Source organism: Magnolia sinica, chromosome 11 (genome assembly GCF_029962835.1).
Source record: "Magnolia sinica isolate HGM2019 chromosome 11, MsV1, whole genome shotgun sequence".
Lineage (NCBI taxonomy): Eukaryota > Viridiplantae > Streptophyta > Magnoliopsida > Magnoliales > Magnoliaceae > Magnolia > Magnolia sinica.
Genome location: NC_080583.1, coordinates 34,089,095 through 34,105,859, shown reverse-complemented (window position 1 = coordinate 34,105,859; position 16,765 = coordinate 34,089,095). Strand labels below are relative to the sequence as shown.

The window sequence follows — 16,765 nt, the reverse complement described above, 5'->3', positions numbered from 1 at the left end:
CCCCCAAGAAGTTTTCAACGGTAAGCTTTCAATCCCCATTGCTTCTCATGGTATGGTCCACTTGAGCCTTCTATCTGCCTCCTAGGGCCCATTGTAACGTTTATTTCCCATCCAACCTGTTTGAGTAGGTCACATAGACATGGATGAAGGGAAAATGCAAACATCAACTTGATCCAAAAACTTTTGTGGCCCCAAGTAGTTTTAATTGTGGGCATTCAATTACCATTGTTTCCTATGGTGTGGTCCACCTGATATTTGGATATGCCTCATTTTTTGGGCTCATACCCAAAAGTAAGCCAGTAAAATGGTTGGATGGCACGGATTTCACATAAACATCAAGGTGGGCCATCTCTTTTTTTTTATGGCCGAGTGATGACATGAACGCTCAGGTTACATAAATTGTACATGATGGTGTTCTATGGGCCCCACCATGATGTATGTATTTTATCCACGCCTTCCATCCATTTTGTCAACTTATTTTAGGGTATGAGACAAAAAAAAAAAAAAAAGGGCTGATCCAAATCTTGGGTGGACCACAACATAGGAAAAGTGGTGATTGAATGCCATCGATGGGATGGTTGTGATTGCCTGACCTAACAATTGTTGAATGACGGATGATAAAAATTTGGTGGTGTGGCACACCTATCAAATAAAAATTTGTATGTGTGACCCATTTATTTCACAGGACAAGAATTTCTTTTTTCAAACCAAAACAATTTTTTAAGGTCATCAAACCAAAAGCATGTTATAGGTGGGACCCTAGGGATGAATGACCCAACATCTACTAGTGTACCATGTCATCATGTGTTGTGAGTCATCTCTCGCTAGGGGAGTTATATGATGCTCCACCTGAGTATGGTTCATATCTCAGGTTTTTTTGTACAGCTGCACCCACTGGCTTTCATGATCAACAATGCTATTAACATGGGGCCCACTATGGATGGAACATGGAATAATAATAATAATAAATAAATATTAGATTATCCTAATCTTCAAATCAGCCTTTATCAGTTAAATATGAGATGTTTAATTGTCCAATTCAAGGACACTAATCAAAGGTTATGATTATTCCATTAAGAATAATATAGTATATGGTCCATCAATCCAAAGATTATGTTTGAGAGATATATGTGAATTGGGCATAGGTATGCCAAATTTGGTGGCATGGCAATAACATATTGTGTCTCATACTCTGCAAAAGATAGAAATTGAGACGATAGGGGCAAATATGACAAATTGCCAATTTACAGACATTTATGGTTTGTGCTTACCAAATATATTTTTGTGAAAAAAGCACTTAATTTCAGATATCAGGACTTTTTTCATATAAATTACCAAACAGATTTTTCAGAACTTACAGGTACTAAAATTCAGCCCTATAAGTTTTCAAGTACTTAAATTAATTTTCAGACCTTATTTTTCAGTTTACCAAATGGCACCTAAGCTGATATCTGAAATAACTCCATCCCAAATCAAATTACCAAAAGATCTAACAACCAAGGTCAACAGGATGAGAAATGTCCAAGTCGCAAAAAGGTTCAAAGATGAAACTTTCAAATATAGAAAAGATATTGACTCTAAAAATATCCAAAGAATGAAAAAATGGCCAAGTATAAACGTTGGATGCTGGTGCGGCCATTTCAACCCTCAATATCAATAATAAAAAAGTGTTGTACTTTTTTTTTTCCAAAAACAGTAAACCATATGAACAGTTGTGAACCGAATTTCTTTGAAAGTTGTTAACAGATCTGGCATAGTATTGCCAATGCTAGAGCTCGGGTTAACAGGATTTCCTCTCTTTTGGTTGATGGCGTTCCGAAAAGGAAAAGATTTGCAATGCTATTGTATCTTACTACAGGTCTTTACTTTCAGAAGAGCAATGGATTAGGCCTCAGTTGGACAACTTAGTCTTCACCAGGATTTCTATAAATGATGCGTCTGATCTAGAGAAGTCGTTCTCGGAAGAAGATGTGAAAGCAGTCATTGGATCAATGTGTGGGGACAAAGTGCCTGGCCCCGATGGATTCCCAATTCTTTTCTTTCAAAGATTTTGGAACATTCTAAAGGCGGATATTATGGACTTCCTTGCAGAATTTTGGGAAAGAAGTCGCCTTTCCATTGAGTTAGGAGCCTCCTTTATTGCACTTATCCCCAAAGTGGAAGGGGCAGACAATTTAAAAGACTTCATGCCAATTAGTTTAATTGGGAGCCCTTACAAGATCCTGGCTAAGATTCTTGCTTCCAGGTTTAGGGCCACTTTGTCTAGTATTATTTCTGAAAATCAAGGGGCTTTTGTGGCAGGTAGGCAAATCCTAAACAGTGCTCTAGTGGCTCATGAATGGATTGACTCTAAATACAAGGAAAAGAAAATAGGTCTAGTTTGCAAATTGGATATCGAAAAAGCTTATGACCATGTGAATTGGGATTTTTTTTAATTACATACTTGATCGGCTGGGTTTTGGAAAGAAATGGAGGTGATGTTCCGCTTCATTATCTATTTTAGTTAATGGCGCTCCGAATGCGTTCTTCAAGGCGGTTGAGGCAGGGACACCCGCTCTCACCTTACTTATTTGTGTTGGTGGTGGAGGCTCTTAGTGGGATGCTTGACAAGGGTGTTGCGAATGGTTTGTTTAGAGGATTTGATATCCCAAGGGTCAACAAACAGATTTCTCATCTCCAATATGCGGATGACATGCTTTTGTTTTGTGAAGCTAAGGAGGACTCGGTAGATAATCCTCGAAAAATTCTGGTTTGTTTCAAAGCTATATCGGGGTTGAAAATTAATGTGGCTAAGTCGGAAATGCTTGGGGTGAATGTAGATGAGCCCAACCACCTTCGTTTCATGACCATCTTCGGCTGCAAGATAGGAGCCTTTCCCTCTACATATCTGGGGTTGCCTTTATGCATTGGGAAACCACACAAGTATCTATAGGATAGGGTGATTTAAAGTATCAAAAGGAAATTGGGAACACGGAAATACAAATGTATGTCTATGGGGGGTCGTTTAACCTTCTTAAAGACGGGTTACTCTAATATGCCTATTTATTTCCTTTCCTTGTTCAAGTGCCCCAAGTCAGTGCTCGACAAGCTAGACAAGTTGAGAAGATATTTCCTATAGGAAGGAGATGGTGCAAAAAGAAAGTTTCATCTTCTAAGGTGGGATGAGGTTTGTAAACCTATTATTCAAGGCGGGGCTGGCATTAAATCTTTGGGGAATATGAATGTGGCCCTACTCGGTAAATGGATTTGGCGGTTTGGGGTGGAGAAAGGCGGACTTTGGAGGTAGGTGATAGCAAGAAAATATGGTACGCAAGACGGCGGTTGGTTCATGAGGCATCGTTCGCTATATAGAACGTCAGCAATTTGGAAGGCGATAGCAAACACCGAGCATTTGGTTGGACAGGGGATTTCCTTCAGGCTTCATAGAGACAATCGGATTCGCTTTTGGATGGATCCTTGGTGTAACAAGCAAGTGCTTCAATCTTTGTTCCCAAGGATCGCTCGTCTCGCTCTCGACAGATTTGTCACAGTGGCGAAGTGCCTTTCTATAGTTGAGGATTTAGTTGTTTTGTCTCCACCTTGGTGAAGGAACTTGCAGGATGGTGAGTTAGACAAGTACATCAATCTCTTGAACCTTCTCAACAGTGTTAGGCCGGCAATTACCAAAGAAGACTCCATGTATTGGTTGCAACACCGATTGGGGAAGTTTATGGTGAAGACTATTTCTAGTGGTTTCAGAGATTCCTTCTTAGTCGGGCCGCCCCATCCTCTTCATTTTTGGTTCTATGGCGCTCCTCCTAGGGTGGTTGTCTTCGTTTGGCTCCTTGGTGGGGGTAGAGTTCTCACGGTGGACAACCTATTGAGGAGATCGTTGGGCATTTCGAATATCTGTCTCATGTGCATGGGAGATAGGGAGTCTATTGACCACTTTTTTATCCATTGCCACTTCGCTCGCTCAATTTGGAACCACTTCTTCAACAATATGCAAATCGCTTGGGTTATATGCCCAAGTTTGTTAGCAAATTGATATGCACATGGCATGGAGGGGGAGTTGGCAAATCTAGGAAGGCTAAATGGTGTCTACTTTAAATGGGTGTTTGCTAGGTGATTTGTGGAGCGCAGAATGGGGGATGTTTTAGGAATGAGAATGTGTGTACAGGGGAGGTAGCATACAAAGTTAAAAATTTAATGCCTAGTTGGGAAGTTTATGTAAAGGCCGCAACTGGCGGCTCCCTTTCTTGATTTGGTTGGTTGGAGATTGTATTATTTGCCCGCTTTTGTGACTTATCAATAAAATTGTTGCTCTAAAAAAAAACAGATCTGGCATCGAAAATATCAAATTGGGAATAAAAGAGTAATTGTGATAAGGACATCCGACCATTTAGAATTATACCAAAGGAGATCGGCCCAGCCTTCACTTTGGCTCAATGACTTGTACGTGGGCCCGGGTGGGCCGCACTAAGGACTTGAAGACCCCACATGTATGCTTGTGCACCTTCGAAGACCCTACACTAAAAATATGCATGTGGGCTGCTTATTTGAGGAGTTTTGACCATCGGATCGCGAGGACACGACGATCGGGCTGTTGGATCTTGTGGATTCTTCGATCGGGCGGTTGGATTGTCGTGATCCTTGATCACTTTGATCATTAGTAATTTTATGTTTTTTATGGTTATTTATAGTTTAGAACGAGTTATTTTCAGCTTATTGCATCATGGGACGTGAGGTGTGTTTTTATTGAGGGGTATTTTTGTAAAAACACATTCATTGAGACTGTATAAGGGGGGACGTCCAGCCCTAGTACATTATTATGGAATGGAAAAAAAAAAAAAAAGACTCTTTTGCTAGAAAAGCCTTTTTTCTCATGTGATTTGAGATTCTCTTGTGAAAAGAGACGCTTGGTGTGAATCCAAAGCTGTGAAGCCTAGTTATCCTCTTCATCTCTATCTTATTCTTCTCTAAAACGTATTTTTTTTCACACCTTTTCTATTTCTCTACTTTATAACCAAAATCTTCCTTACCCTTCAACATGCTCCACAATCTTACTTCCCATCATCCTATAACCATAAACTAGGCCTAATCAATCAAAACCAAAGAGTGTACGGTCTGCCCCTATCCGTACGGACCGTAGGGACGACTGTATGGACAACCGTACACCCTCTTTCCCCTTCTTTGATTTGGTAAAACCCTAACCCCAAATAACCTTTAAAATCCCCAACGTTCTAACCTTAGAATTGCACAAATCTGCCCATTGAATTAGAACTGTACCTATGCTAATATGAGAGTTCCAGTCTCTCATTAGGCCTTAGATTTTCATGCTTATGTGGTTTATGCCTCTGTGGGATTGTGATTGAACATAAATCTGAATTTTATTATCTATTGGGAACTCTTTTAATCATGGTAGAACGGCACATTATATTTAACTTATTTTGATTAATCCTTTAATAATCTTCTACATCCAAATGGTTAGATCACACATCTTGCATCAAATTTTACTATTAGAGCATAGGGTTTTAGCACAAGTAAATGTAGGGTCAGCACATTCATCACACCTAGGGTCTTGTTAGTGAATTCATTGCAAGAGTCTATGTTTACATATTGCAGCGTCTAGGTTAGTCTATGGATAGATTTATTGTCTCCTCGGACTGGCTCGATATCTTTCCGGCCTCCTATCAATTGGCCCTTCCGCGCACTACGTCTGACCATTGCCCCATTCTCCTCAGTATGGACGCTCAAAACTGGGGTCCGAAGCCTCTCAAGTTCAACTCCGCTTGGCTACAGATCGAGGGCTTTCGGGTTTCGGCAAAAGGTTACTGACTAGTGGGCCTCTTTTCAAGTGGATGTTTTGCGGGTCATATTCTTCTTGGTAAACTTCACCTCCTCAAATCTAAGATCGAGAAATGGCGACAGGAGGAAGCTACTAAACAGGAATTTGAAACTGATACGCTCCTCACCGAACTTCAGAAATTGGACTCTGACTTCGAAGGAATCCCGTGGCCCAAACAATTTTTATCCAGATGCATCGATATCTCCAGATCCTGTCGAACAAAGCCCTAGAAGAAGAAGCTTTCTTGAGGATTAAATCTCGTGAGAAATGGATTGCGGAGGGGGATAAAATACAAAGTATTTCCACTCCATGGCAAATATGCACACAAGGGTGAAGACCATCTTCAGTATTTCTGAGAACGGGAAAAGAATCGAGGATAGGAAGGAGATCGAGGAGCTCGCCATATCACACTTTTCAGCCCTCCTATCGTCAGACAGTTGGACTCGCCCTCGGCTGGACTATCTCGATTTCAACAGATTGAAAGAAGGAGAAGCTTCCATTCTCGAATCACCTTTTTCGGAAGAAGAGATCAAGGTAGCCATAGATGCGCTGGGTGGTGACAAATCTCCGGGGCTGGATGGGTTTCCGCTTTCATTTTATCAGCAATTTTGGGATACTATCCGTCATGACATTGTTCGGTTCTTTCATGAATTTTATCTACGAGGCAGATTATCGAAGGGTTTGGGTGCCACTTTTATCTCCCTAATCTCTAAGGTTTCGGGTGCTGCGTCTTTCTCTGAATACAGACCAATCAGTCTGATCGGTGGCCCCTACAAAATCCTCTCTAAAGTGCTCTCGATGCGGCTATCCAAGGTCATTGATAATCTTATCTCGCCTAACCAATCGGCTTTCATCCAAGGTAGACAAATCACGAATGGTGCCCTTATTGCCAACGAGGTTCTCCACTCGTGCCACAGGTCAAAATCTCAAGGAATTTTCTGTAAACTGGATTTAGCTAAGGCCTATGATCATATTGATTGGGAGTTCCTTCTCTATATTTTAGGCCGGATGGGATTCAGGTTTAAATGGAGGCAATGGATTGCTGCCTGTGTTGGTTCTGCCCACTTCTCGATTATTCTGAATGGGTCCCCCAAAGACCTTTTTAAAAGCTCGGGCGGTATCAAACAGGGTGATCCCCTCTCCCCCTTCTTGTTCCTTATCGTTGCCGAAGCTCTGTCGCTTATGCTGAAGACAGGAGAGCAAAATAATATTCTGCGTGGCATTCGGATGCCAGGTCTGTCTGACCCGCTCACCCACATTCAGTTTGCGGATGGCACCCTCATATTCTCTAAGGCATCACAAGAAAAAATCGACAACCTCTTAACTACTCTTCGTTGCTTTGAAGCAGTTTCGGGTCTTCGGATTAATATGAAAAAGTCGAAGCTTCTTGGTATTAATACCCCTCTTCCCTTTATTCAAAAGTTTGCCGATTCTTTGGGTTGCTGGGTTGACTCGTTCCCAACTGTTTTTGTTGGTCTTCCGCTTTATGTGGGTGCCCCGCCAACGCAAATGTGGGAATTCCTGGCCTCTTGGAAATGCAGGTATCTTTCCTTGGGCAGCCACCTGACGTTGATCAAATCTGCCATGTCCAGCCTCCCCCTATATTTCATGACGCTGTTCAGATGTCCCGGCTCGGTCCTCAAGCGTATGGAGAAAATTAGAAGAGACTTCCTTTGGTTTGGGAAGGAAAACCAGCATAAATTTCACTTGCTGGATTGGAAAGAGGTCTGCAAAGTTTTCAGCGAGGGGGGGGGGCTAATGTCAAGAACCTCCATCTCTCTTGGGGAAATGGGTTTGGAGATTTGCAACTGCTAAGGATGCGCTATGGGCCACGACAATCACAGGGAAATATGGTGCTTCTCAGGGCGGTTGGTGGCTGAGGAAGTCCTCGTACTATAAGGCTTCTCACATCTGGCGTGGCATCCTCAAGATCAGTCCTTCGATCATTAATTCTGTTTCCTATGTGATGGGCAATGGCTCGTCCATTCATTTTTGGAAGGATATCTGGCTCGAGGATTCCCCTCTTAGAATTCTCTTTTCCCTGATATACCGAATCTCCCCTAACAAGGATGTTTTCATAAATAGCTGCTGCTCTGTCTTGTTAGGAATCTCGGTCTGGGATATCAGATGCGTTCGTAGTCTTTCTGAAAATGAAGCTATTGAGTATGTGACTCTCCTGGAGTATGTCCAGCACTCTACCATCTTTCCTGACATGTCCGATCGCATTACTTGGCCCCTCGAGAAATCTGGTGCTTTCTCTATTAAATCTTCATATAGGAAGATTTATCCTCCAAACCAGGATCAACATGTCGCCACGTCGTGTATTTGGAAGGTTCAAGTTCCGCCTAAAGTTATTTATTTCGGGTGGTTGGTGGGGCGCAATAGAATTCTAACCATCGATAACTTGGCCAAGAGAGGAATGTCGATCACCAATATTTGTATAAATTGTATGTGCCAGGCGGAGTCGGTAAATCACCTGTTGGTTCACTGTCAGTTTATATCATCCATTATTGAAGACTTCTGCCATGCCTTTTCAGTCAGCTGGTGTTCTCCACTCACAGCCGCAGAGCTGATAGTTGCTTGGAATGGTCTTAAGTTAGGGAAGTTGAAGTCCTCTCTTTGGCGAATGGCCATTCTTGCCATCTGGTGGGCCGTGTGGGAAGAAAGGAACAACAGATGCTTCAACAACTCTTCTTCTTCTTCTAAGTGTGTTGGGTCTAGGGCCAAGCGTTTGTTAATTGAATGGGCTGCTAATGTTAATATTATGAAAGTAGTGGATTTTAGCTTTTTGGGCCCTTAGGTTCTTTTGCTACCTCAGCAGTCGGTCCTTAGGTCTTTGGTTTGTTTTTGCTATCTTTGTTTCTTTCTCTTCTTTTGTATCTTCTTTTCATTTAATGCATTTTCGTCTGTTGCCTTAAAAAAAAAAAAAAAAAAAGTTGAGTCACTTTTCCTTTGTCATAACATTAGTATTTTAGGCTAGTCTTAAGTCTTAGGCCCCTTAGTTTGCAATGCATGGGGCATTTTCACACCAGGCTCGAGTGGGGTTGCCTGTGGGATGCAGGGGCACACTCGGGGTGGGCGGCCCGTGTGAAGCAGGTGGCTCGTGTGAGGCGGGCCCGACCCGTGTGAGGCGATACCCATGTGATTTGGGGCCCACGAGGAGGGTTCGACCGAGATCCTAACCCATGAGATGTGGCGCTTGGGCTATGAGATAAAGGGATTGATCGTCATGCTCTAATAGTTCGAGCTTTTAGAGCAAGTGGTTAATTGTCCTGTGTCAATTTGTCCCTTCTTTATGCCCACGAGTACTTGGCAAGGTTTTGGTCTTCACCCTACCACCATGAGCCAAAATCAGCTTCTCAAAACTCTTAATGCCATATCCATTGCACGACACCCAAATAACTCCGCTAACCTCGCCACCTTTATGGATATTGACCATAAAGGCCGACACCATTTCAAAGCATCTCACAATTTTCCTCAAGTTATCCACCATATTCTTCTACATCACATAATAGGATGATGTCATTGGCAAACTATGGGTGAGAAATCTAAAACTCTGCATTCTCCAACCTAAATTGGCTAATGAGACCAACAAATTGACTTCTATCCAGTGTTTGAATTATCTCTGATATTATCGAAATATCTCCGATATTATCTTTATCTCCAGCTTAGCGATACCGATAACACTAGTAGCGATACCGATAATGCTGGTAGTAACAAAAATTCCAAATATTAGCAATGTATCTCTAAGTATCGGCAACGTATCAATATCACTAATGTAATCGTCAATATTTTCAATTATGTAAATTCTGCATCAATATCGCCAATGTATCGCCAATATTTTTAACTATGTAAATTCTAGGTAATGCTTGTATCATAAGTGTATCGACGATATTTCAATAGTAAATTTTTATTTCAATTTTTTATTTTATTATTATTTTTATTATTTTATTTTTTTAATTAATGGGCACATGGTTGTATGTAGTGTTCAATTTGTCATTGATAATATTGATAATATCTCGATATTATCGATATCACAATTCGCAACATATGCGATATTGAGACCACAATCTTTCGTTTCCTTTCCACTTGTTGGTGATTTCTTGGTGAAATATCACGTGTTGTTGATATTTTGCAATATTGATGGATGCTTGGATGGAAGGTTGGATGGTTAAATAGGTCGGATGGGATAGTTGTACTGATTCCTTACAACAACACATGCTTTTAAAGCCCCATTAAATGGAAACTTGTTATGTATGCATTCTTTTTACAATTTGTTTATTTCTAAATATGCAAATATGTCCATTTTAACATCTCCTGATGTTTCACTGAAAATTTCCACCGTTTTTCCCATGTTTCCCCGCATTTCCTATTATCACCAATATTATTGACAATATCGATATTGTTTCCATATCCCTGGCCAGCGAAACTTGTAGCGATATCGATACTTCGAACACTGCTTCTATCTAACATCTTATTGACCACTTCCGCTACCACCATGAACAAGGAGAAGGCGGATCCCCCTACCAGGGACCTCTCAAAGGCTTAAAAAAACCTTTATGGGACCCGTTAACCAACATAGATAACTTGGCTGACATATAGTCTTGAATCCACCTCCATCTCTGCCCACATCCCAAATGCCTCAGTATATAGTCAAGGAAGTCCCAGTCGACATGGTTGTATGCTCTCTTAATCTCTTAATATCCAACTTGCAGATGATGCCCTTTTCCTTTCCTATAACACAAACCAATGCGTTAGAGAGCAATTTGAGCAATATCCAGGATTTGTCTTCCGACAACAAACATACCTTAGAGCTTAGACATTCGAAATTACGTTCACTAGAACCACTCAAAACTTCACAACCAAAATTTTAGCTAGGATCTTGCACGGGCCCCTAATAAGGCTAATTGGCCTGAAGTCTCACAACCATTCAGCCCCTTTCTTTGGAATAATTACTATAAAGGAAGCACCTCACTCCAACAATAGACGACCTCTTTCAACAAACTCAGCTATAAAATTTACCAAAAGCACCCTTCACCGATTCCCAAAAAAAAAAAAAAAATGGAAGAATACCATAGGAAAACCATCCAGACCCTAGACTTGTCCCTATCTAAGGCTTCCACCACTACTTTGAGTTCCTCCTCAAAGAATAGCCTTTCTAGAGATTCGGCCTCCACTGCAAAGATTTGGTCGAATGACAAATTATTGAGCTGCAGCTGCTCCCACCTCTCACTTGTTAGCAAGTTCTTACAAAACTGAACTATTGTACCACAAATCTAAGATTCTTCTTTGACCCTTTTACCATCCACCAACACACTAAATCTTATTAATCCTAGCACGAGCAAGAGCAATGTCATGAAATTTTTTCTTATTCTAATCTCTTTAAGCCATGTTGCTCTAGACCATTGTGTCCACTTAATCTCCTCTTGTTGTTGCTAAAGAATATTGCATCTTTTCTTTGAATGGATCCCCCTACCAAGTTATAAAAAGAGTTTTTTTTCATATAGCCCCTCTGCTTTCTAATATTTGCAAATACACCTAATAGTCTTGCGATTTCCATATTCCTTCACCACAGTTTCCTGGCAAGGCTTGTTAGCCCTTCGTCGTGACGGCCATTTCATTATCTGTTAACGACGCATTTTTGCGGATGTGAAATGACCAAAACATCCTCTTGAGTGAAATGACCAAAACGACCCCACAAACACTTGCCCCCCAAACCCACCACCTATGTCATCGCCACTACCCATCCCACCACCTCAATTGCTAAATCCAACACCACCAAGTTTCCATCCAACGCCAGCGCCACAAAACGACCACCTACACCTCCATCGCTACTCCTGCCAAACAACGCATCCTTGATATTCTCTCCTTCCTTCCCATCCTCTCTCACTCTCCTAACCCACAACAAACCCCACTGCAATCCCACCAACACCACCCTCCATTTCAAGGACCCTACACTCTCCCTTCTTGAACTCTACTCCTTCCATGCAAGAGCTCAAGCAGCTCCACGCCTACCTGATTTTTTATTTTATTTTTTTAGACATAACAACAATTTATTGAACGTTTAAAAAAAAACAACAATTTATTGAAAAGCCCACCAAAAGGTGGGAAAAGAATACAAAGCTACACAAATGCCGCTAAACAGGCAAAGAAAGAACAGCCATAGGAGTAGACTCACGAGGGATCCAACACCTAATGAGTAGGGTCATAAATGGGTTGGGCCTGGGGTAGGTCTCAGCCTGGATTTTGAACTGCTTCGGACCGGGTCTTTCAAAATTCTGATTTTTCAAGCCCGAGCGCGGCCCATTGACACCCCTACTAATGAGGCCAATGACAACCCTAATAACCCCGTCTCCCGAGGATTTACCACCCTTAAAACACCGCTCATTTCTCTCTTTCCAAATAATCCGAAAGATAGCAAAGGAGCCTCCAGATCTTTTTCCACGCTTTCCCACCATCCCCACCTGCCACACCCACATGAGATTCTCCACCGATTCTGGCATTAACCACATATTGTTAGCCTCTTGAAGGAAGAAATCCCACACTTTCCAAACAAAGTTGCAATGAATAAAGAGATGGTTGATCGATTCCACGTTCCCCATGAACATCAAGCAAATATTAGGGAGAGTGAGAGCCCTACGGTGAAGACTATCCAGATGTTCATTGCCACCAAGTTCAAGACCGTCTCCCCACAACTACCCTCCTCATATTCAACACTCTCTCCCCCAACGGCAATCTCGGCTACACCCACCTCCTCTTCAACTGCTCTGAAACCCCTCTAAACACCTTCATCTGAAGCACCATGATCAGGGCCTATTCTAAGAGCACTACCCCTCAAATTGGCTTTGAATTGTATAAGTTGGTGTTGTAAAGTGGAGATGAGGAAAAGTAGACTTAGATGGTTTGATCATGTGCAACGGAGTTTAAGAAATATGCCAGTTATGAGTGCGCACAGAAAGACATGGGTGGGGGTACTAAGAAAAGACAATCTTGAAAGAGTGGAATGGTGGAAAATGATTCATGTATCCGACCCAATTAGTTAGGACAAGGCTTAGATGATGATGATGAAGCCGATGTTGGAGAGGGGCATCATTTCGGAAAAATTAAAGGTTCGTTTTGTACTGAATGCTTACACTGAATTAGGGGGTACTAGGGAAGACGGTCATTCAAGGGCAGGTTCTATAGCTTGGACTAGATTCGAATGTGTTTTTTGCAAAATTGGCTCGTGAGGTTGTTTCTGAGTATTGGGAACTTTCGGTTTGCACACTTGGTGTTTGATCAAATTTCCAAGGAGCCGAGTGAGGTAACTTAGAATATTTAAAAAAAAAAAAAAAAATCATCGCCCACCAAGTGGTTGACGGTATTCATTAGTTGGTACTTATTTTGTGAAGCAAGGAAGTGGTGTTTGGCAAGGTGACAGGGCAAGTGGAAGGTGGTGGGTTCAATAGGGAAGCGATGGAGGCATGGACGGTGGTGTGGATGCTAGTGGTGGTTTTGGCAATGGTGATGGAGGCAACGGCGAACTCAAATGGTAGTGTTGGTGGGGGATTCAATGATGGAGGTGGAGGTGAGATGGGCAAGGTGGTGATTTCGAGGGGAGTGGCAGTGGGGTCATTTCACCTACGAGGGTGTTCTAGTCATTTCACATCAACAAAAACGTGCCATCAACATATAACATGATGGCCATCACAGTCGTCAAGAAATAGTATTGAGGGAATATGAAAATTGCAAAACTACAAGTGGAAATCTACAAATGTTGAAGAAAAAAAAAAATAGAGGGGGCTATAAAAAATAAAAAAAATAAAAAAAAAATTTTAAAAACTTCAAAATTCCAGCCACTCCCTCTTGAAAAAAACCGACAAATGTCAAGAATTATCAGAAAAAATAGGGGATATATGGAGGGGGGGAAAAACAAAGGGGCTATAAAAAGTAAAAAATAAAAAATAAGTAAAAATAAAAATGCTATAAATAAAAATAAAAAACTTAAAAATTCTAGCCACTCCCTCTTGAAAAAACTGATAAATGTCAAGAATTGTCAGAAAAAATAGGGGTTATATGGCAATAAAAAATAAAAAACTCTTTTAAAATGTTAAGCACTCCATCTTGAAGAAACTAACAAACATCCAAGAGGTGAAAACAAAAAGAAATTCCCCTAAAATTCCTAAAGCTACTTTACGCTACAAATATGAATGATCAACTGACTCCTCTGGCTCTTTGCACATGAAATAGATTCTCGGGAGCTAGTGATGTCAGCTTTTAAGATGATCCATAGTGAAAAAAATTTCAGCAATCACGATCTAAGAAGAAGAAGAGGTTGATACCCTTAGGAGAGTAAGTTCTAAACTAAAAGGAGGAACATTATCCCTTAACAACTCACAAGAAAAAAGGAGTTTGAGAACTCACCCTTCAACATCCACTTCCAAAGCCTTTTTACTCCCTATCTACAATGATAAAAACTTCTTCAAGCCTAGCATGAGATTCATAGTTGACACGAACTCCTCTTTTAGATTTTTAACAAAAAAAATATTCTGATCTTCCCCCCAAATCTCCTAGCAATCCTTCACCTGAGCCTCCTTTTGACTTGCCACCCTATATATTTGAGGAAATGCACACACCGAATGTTCAATTTGCCAACCATGTTCCTACTAGAAACTAACCACACACCCTCCTTAACTGATCATTCCATACTATTAGATACCTCTCTCATCCTGGCAATTTCTTTTCACACCTTCGACCCCCACCACACCTCTCCCATCACCCGACACCCAGCCTCTCTCCTTGATGTCATATTTACTACGAATAAGCATACTCCACAATACCTCCTTTTCAAAAGCAAAATGCCACCACAGCTTTGCAAGTAGAGCCCGACGACTCTGTTTAATCCTACCAATACCCAAACTACCTTGTTTCTTTGATTTCTGAACATCAGTTCATTTAACCAAATGATGCTAACATCTTACTACCCTCCCGCCATAAGAAATTCCTTTAAATCCTTTCTAATCTTCCAGTCACCTAACTCAAAATTCTAAACTCTAAATCCTTTGTAACCTCCCAGTCACCTAACTCAAAATTCTAAACTCTAAATCCTTTCTAAACTTCCAGTCACCTAACTCGGAATCCGAAACATGTAGAGATAAGAAAGCAAAAGAATCGCCAGAGATTGGTTGATAACCATGATTCTTCCCCCAAAAATATATAAAGCTTTGATTTCAAGATGTCAATCTTTACTCAGATTTCCCAACAATAAGATTCCGAAACAAAATAAACTGGGGATGAGCAACAAGCAAAAGGCCCAAATACATAATAGGCCACTTATTGATCTTACGTCCAAGGATGGAAACGACCTCCAGTACCAGACACCCAGCGCATTACAGCATGCTTACCAGTCAACTGCAAAGATAACCAATTTAAATATTAATTATTTTTGAAGGGTGACCAATTTAAATATTTATTACTCCTTTAGTATTTTAAATGTAACTAACGAAATACCAAGTCCAGTGAAGAAAAGAAATGGTCCAGTTTTCGAGTTGGCCTGACCTGGCTGGAGGTTTCAAGTTTTTGAATTAGGTATATAACCAGCACTTTAACAAGTTTTGATGATTTACGTTGAATGAGTGAAAAACATTAAGGGACTGTTTGTTTTGCCCATTTCCCTGGTAATGTAAAGTAATTATGTCATCATTACTGTTTTATCACTGCCAAACCAAACACAGGAGTGGTCAGTCAAATGCAGATGTACTCGGCAGACAAGTAATTTGTAATCATTGCACTTTTTCATGTAACTATTGTAAAAATCTCCCTCCAAACGGCAACATCAGTTTATTTTGATAATGATTTGACATTGAAAAAATGTAAAATTGCCATCATTGCGGTCAAATGAAGTTGGTGTCAAGAGACAGATAAAGTAATTTGTAATCATTGCCCATGTCCTTAACATTATTGTGGTCATGGGTAAAACAAACAGGCCCTGAGAAGCCTAACATGAACCAACAACCTATGGAAAACTTTACCAGCAGCACATTGCAACATAAAAGACTAACTTTCAAGAACCAGTTCCTTCAGTGAAGTGATTTCTGTCCCAATTACATTTTGATCATCTTTGAAGTAATAGATAAAGAATGTGTAAGCTCTACTCTTGTATCACTCTGAATTTTTTATCTTTAAGCATATCACATAACGTTGAGGTAATTCAAGGTACCGTTCATAGAAGTACAGTTATACCTGTGCTATTCCTCGTGATAATCGGAAATCCAAGCTTATTGACTTGGTCTTTGAAGTACTTGTAACAAAAACCTTTTTATTTATTATAGCTCCATTACTTGATTTGTTGCGTATTTCAGCTGTATCCCTTGATTTGCTCCGGATTTCACGTCTATCAGTTGATTTCCTGTGAACTTCAGACCCAGAATCAGAAGCAGATGTAGTTATGCTCGAGGACTCCATAGCAAGGTCATCCCTTGATTTGCGGCGGATTTCATGCCCATTAATTGATTTACTGTGAATTTCAGACCCGGAATCAGAAGCAGATGTAGTTATGCTCGAGGACTCCATGGCATGGTCATCACAAATAATAGTTTTGTTCTGTTTAGCACCAGCCAGTAGCTCTTCCAGCTCCAGCAATTGCTTCAAATCTGCTGATTGACGCACAGCATTTCCATAACCCTGCTCCCATACAAGAAGTGCATCATCTTTCTTCCCCAAAGCTGACAGCGAGCGACCTGGAAGGAGAAGTGGCACACTATATAGATGATTTGATGCAAGAACACGAATAGAAACGTGTTATGAATATTTCACATTGAAAATTTCATTTGTACATTGAAAAAACTATTCTCCAAGAACAATATCTCTTTTTAGACGGATTTTCATAAAGCTATGGGACAAAAGTCATAAGAAGAATCAATCAGGAGAGTCACCAAGAACCCCATAAGTGAAATACAG

The 16,765-nt window shown here is 40.8% G+C and overlaps 1 protein-coding gene across 4 annotated transcripts in view; it reads right to left on the bottom strand.

Annotated features, from left to right (window-relative positions):
- Window positions 1-16,765, bottom strand: part of LOC131219018 (suppressor of RPS4-RLD 1) — a 140,992-nt gene that overhangs the window by 112,897 nt on the left and 11,330 nt on the right. For all 4 annotated transcript variants that reach the window (XR_009157955.1, XM_058213982.1, XM_058213981.1 and 1 more), the window contains exon 3: window positions 16,049-16,545. Coding sequence is in view for 3 of the 4 variants with exons in the window: in XM_058213982.1 (XP_058069965.1) it covers window positions 16,049-16,545 (497 nt within the window). In the remaining variant the exon portion in view is untranslated. The remainder of the gene's footprint in view (window positions 1-16,048; window positions 16,546-16,765) is intronic.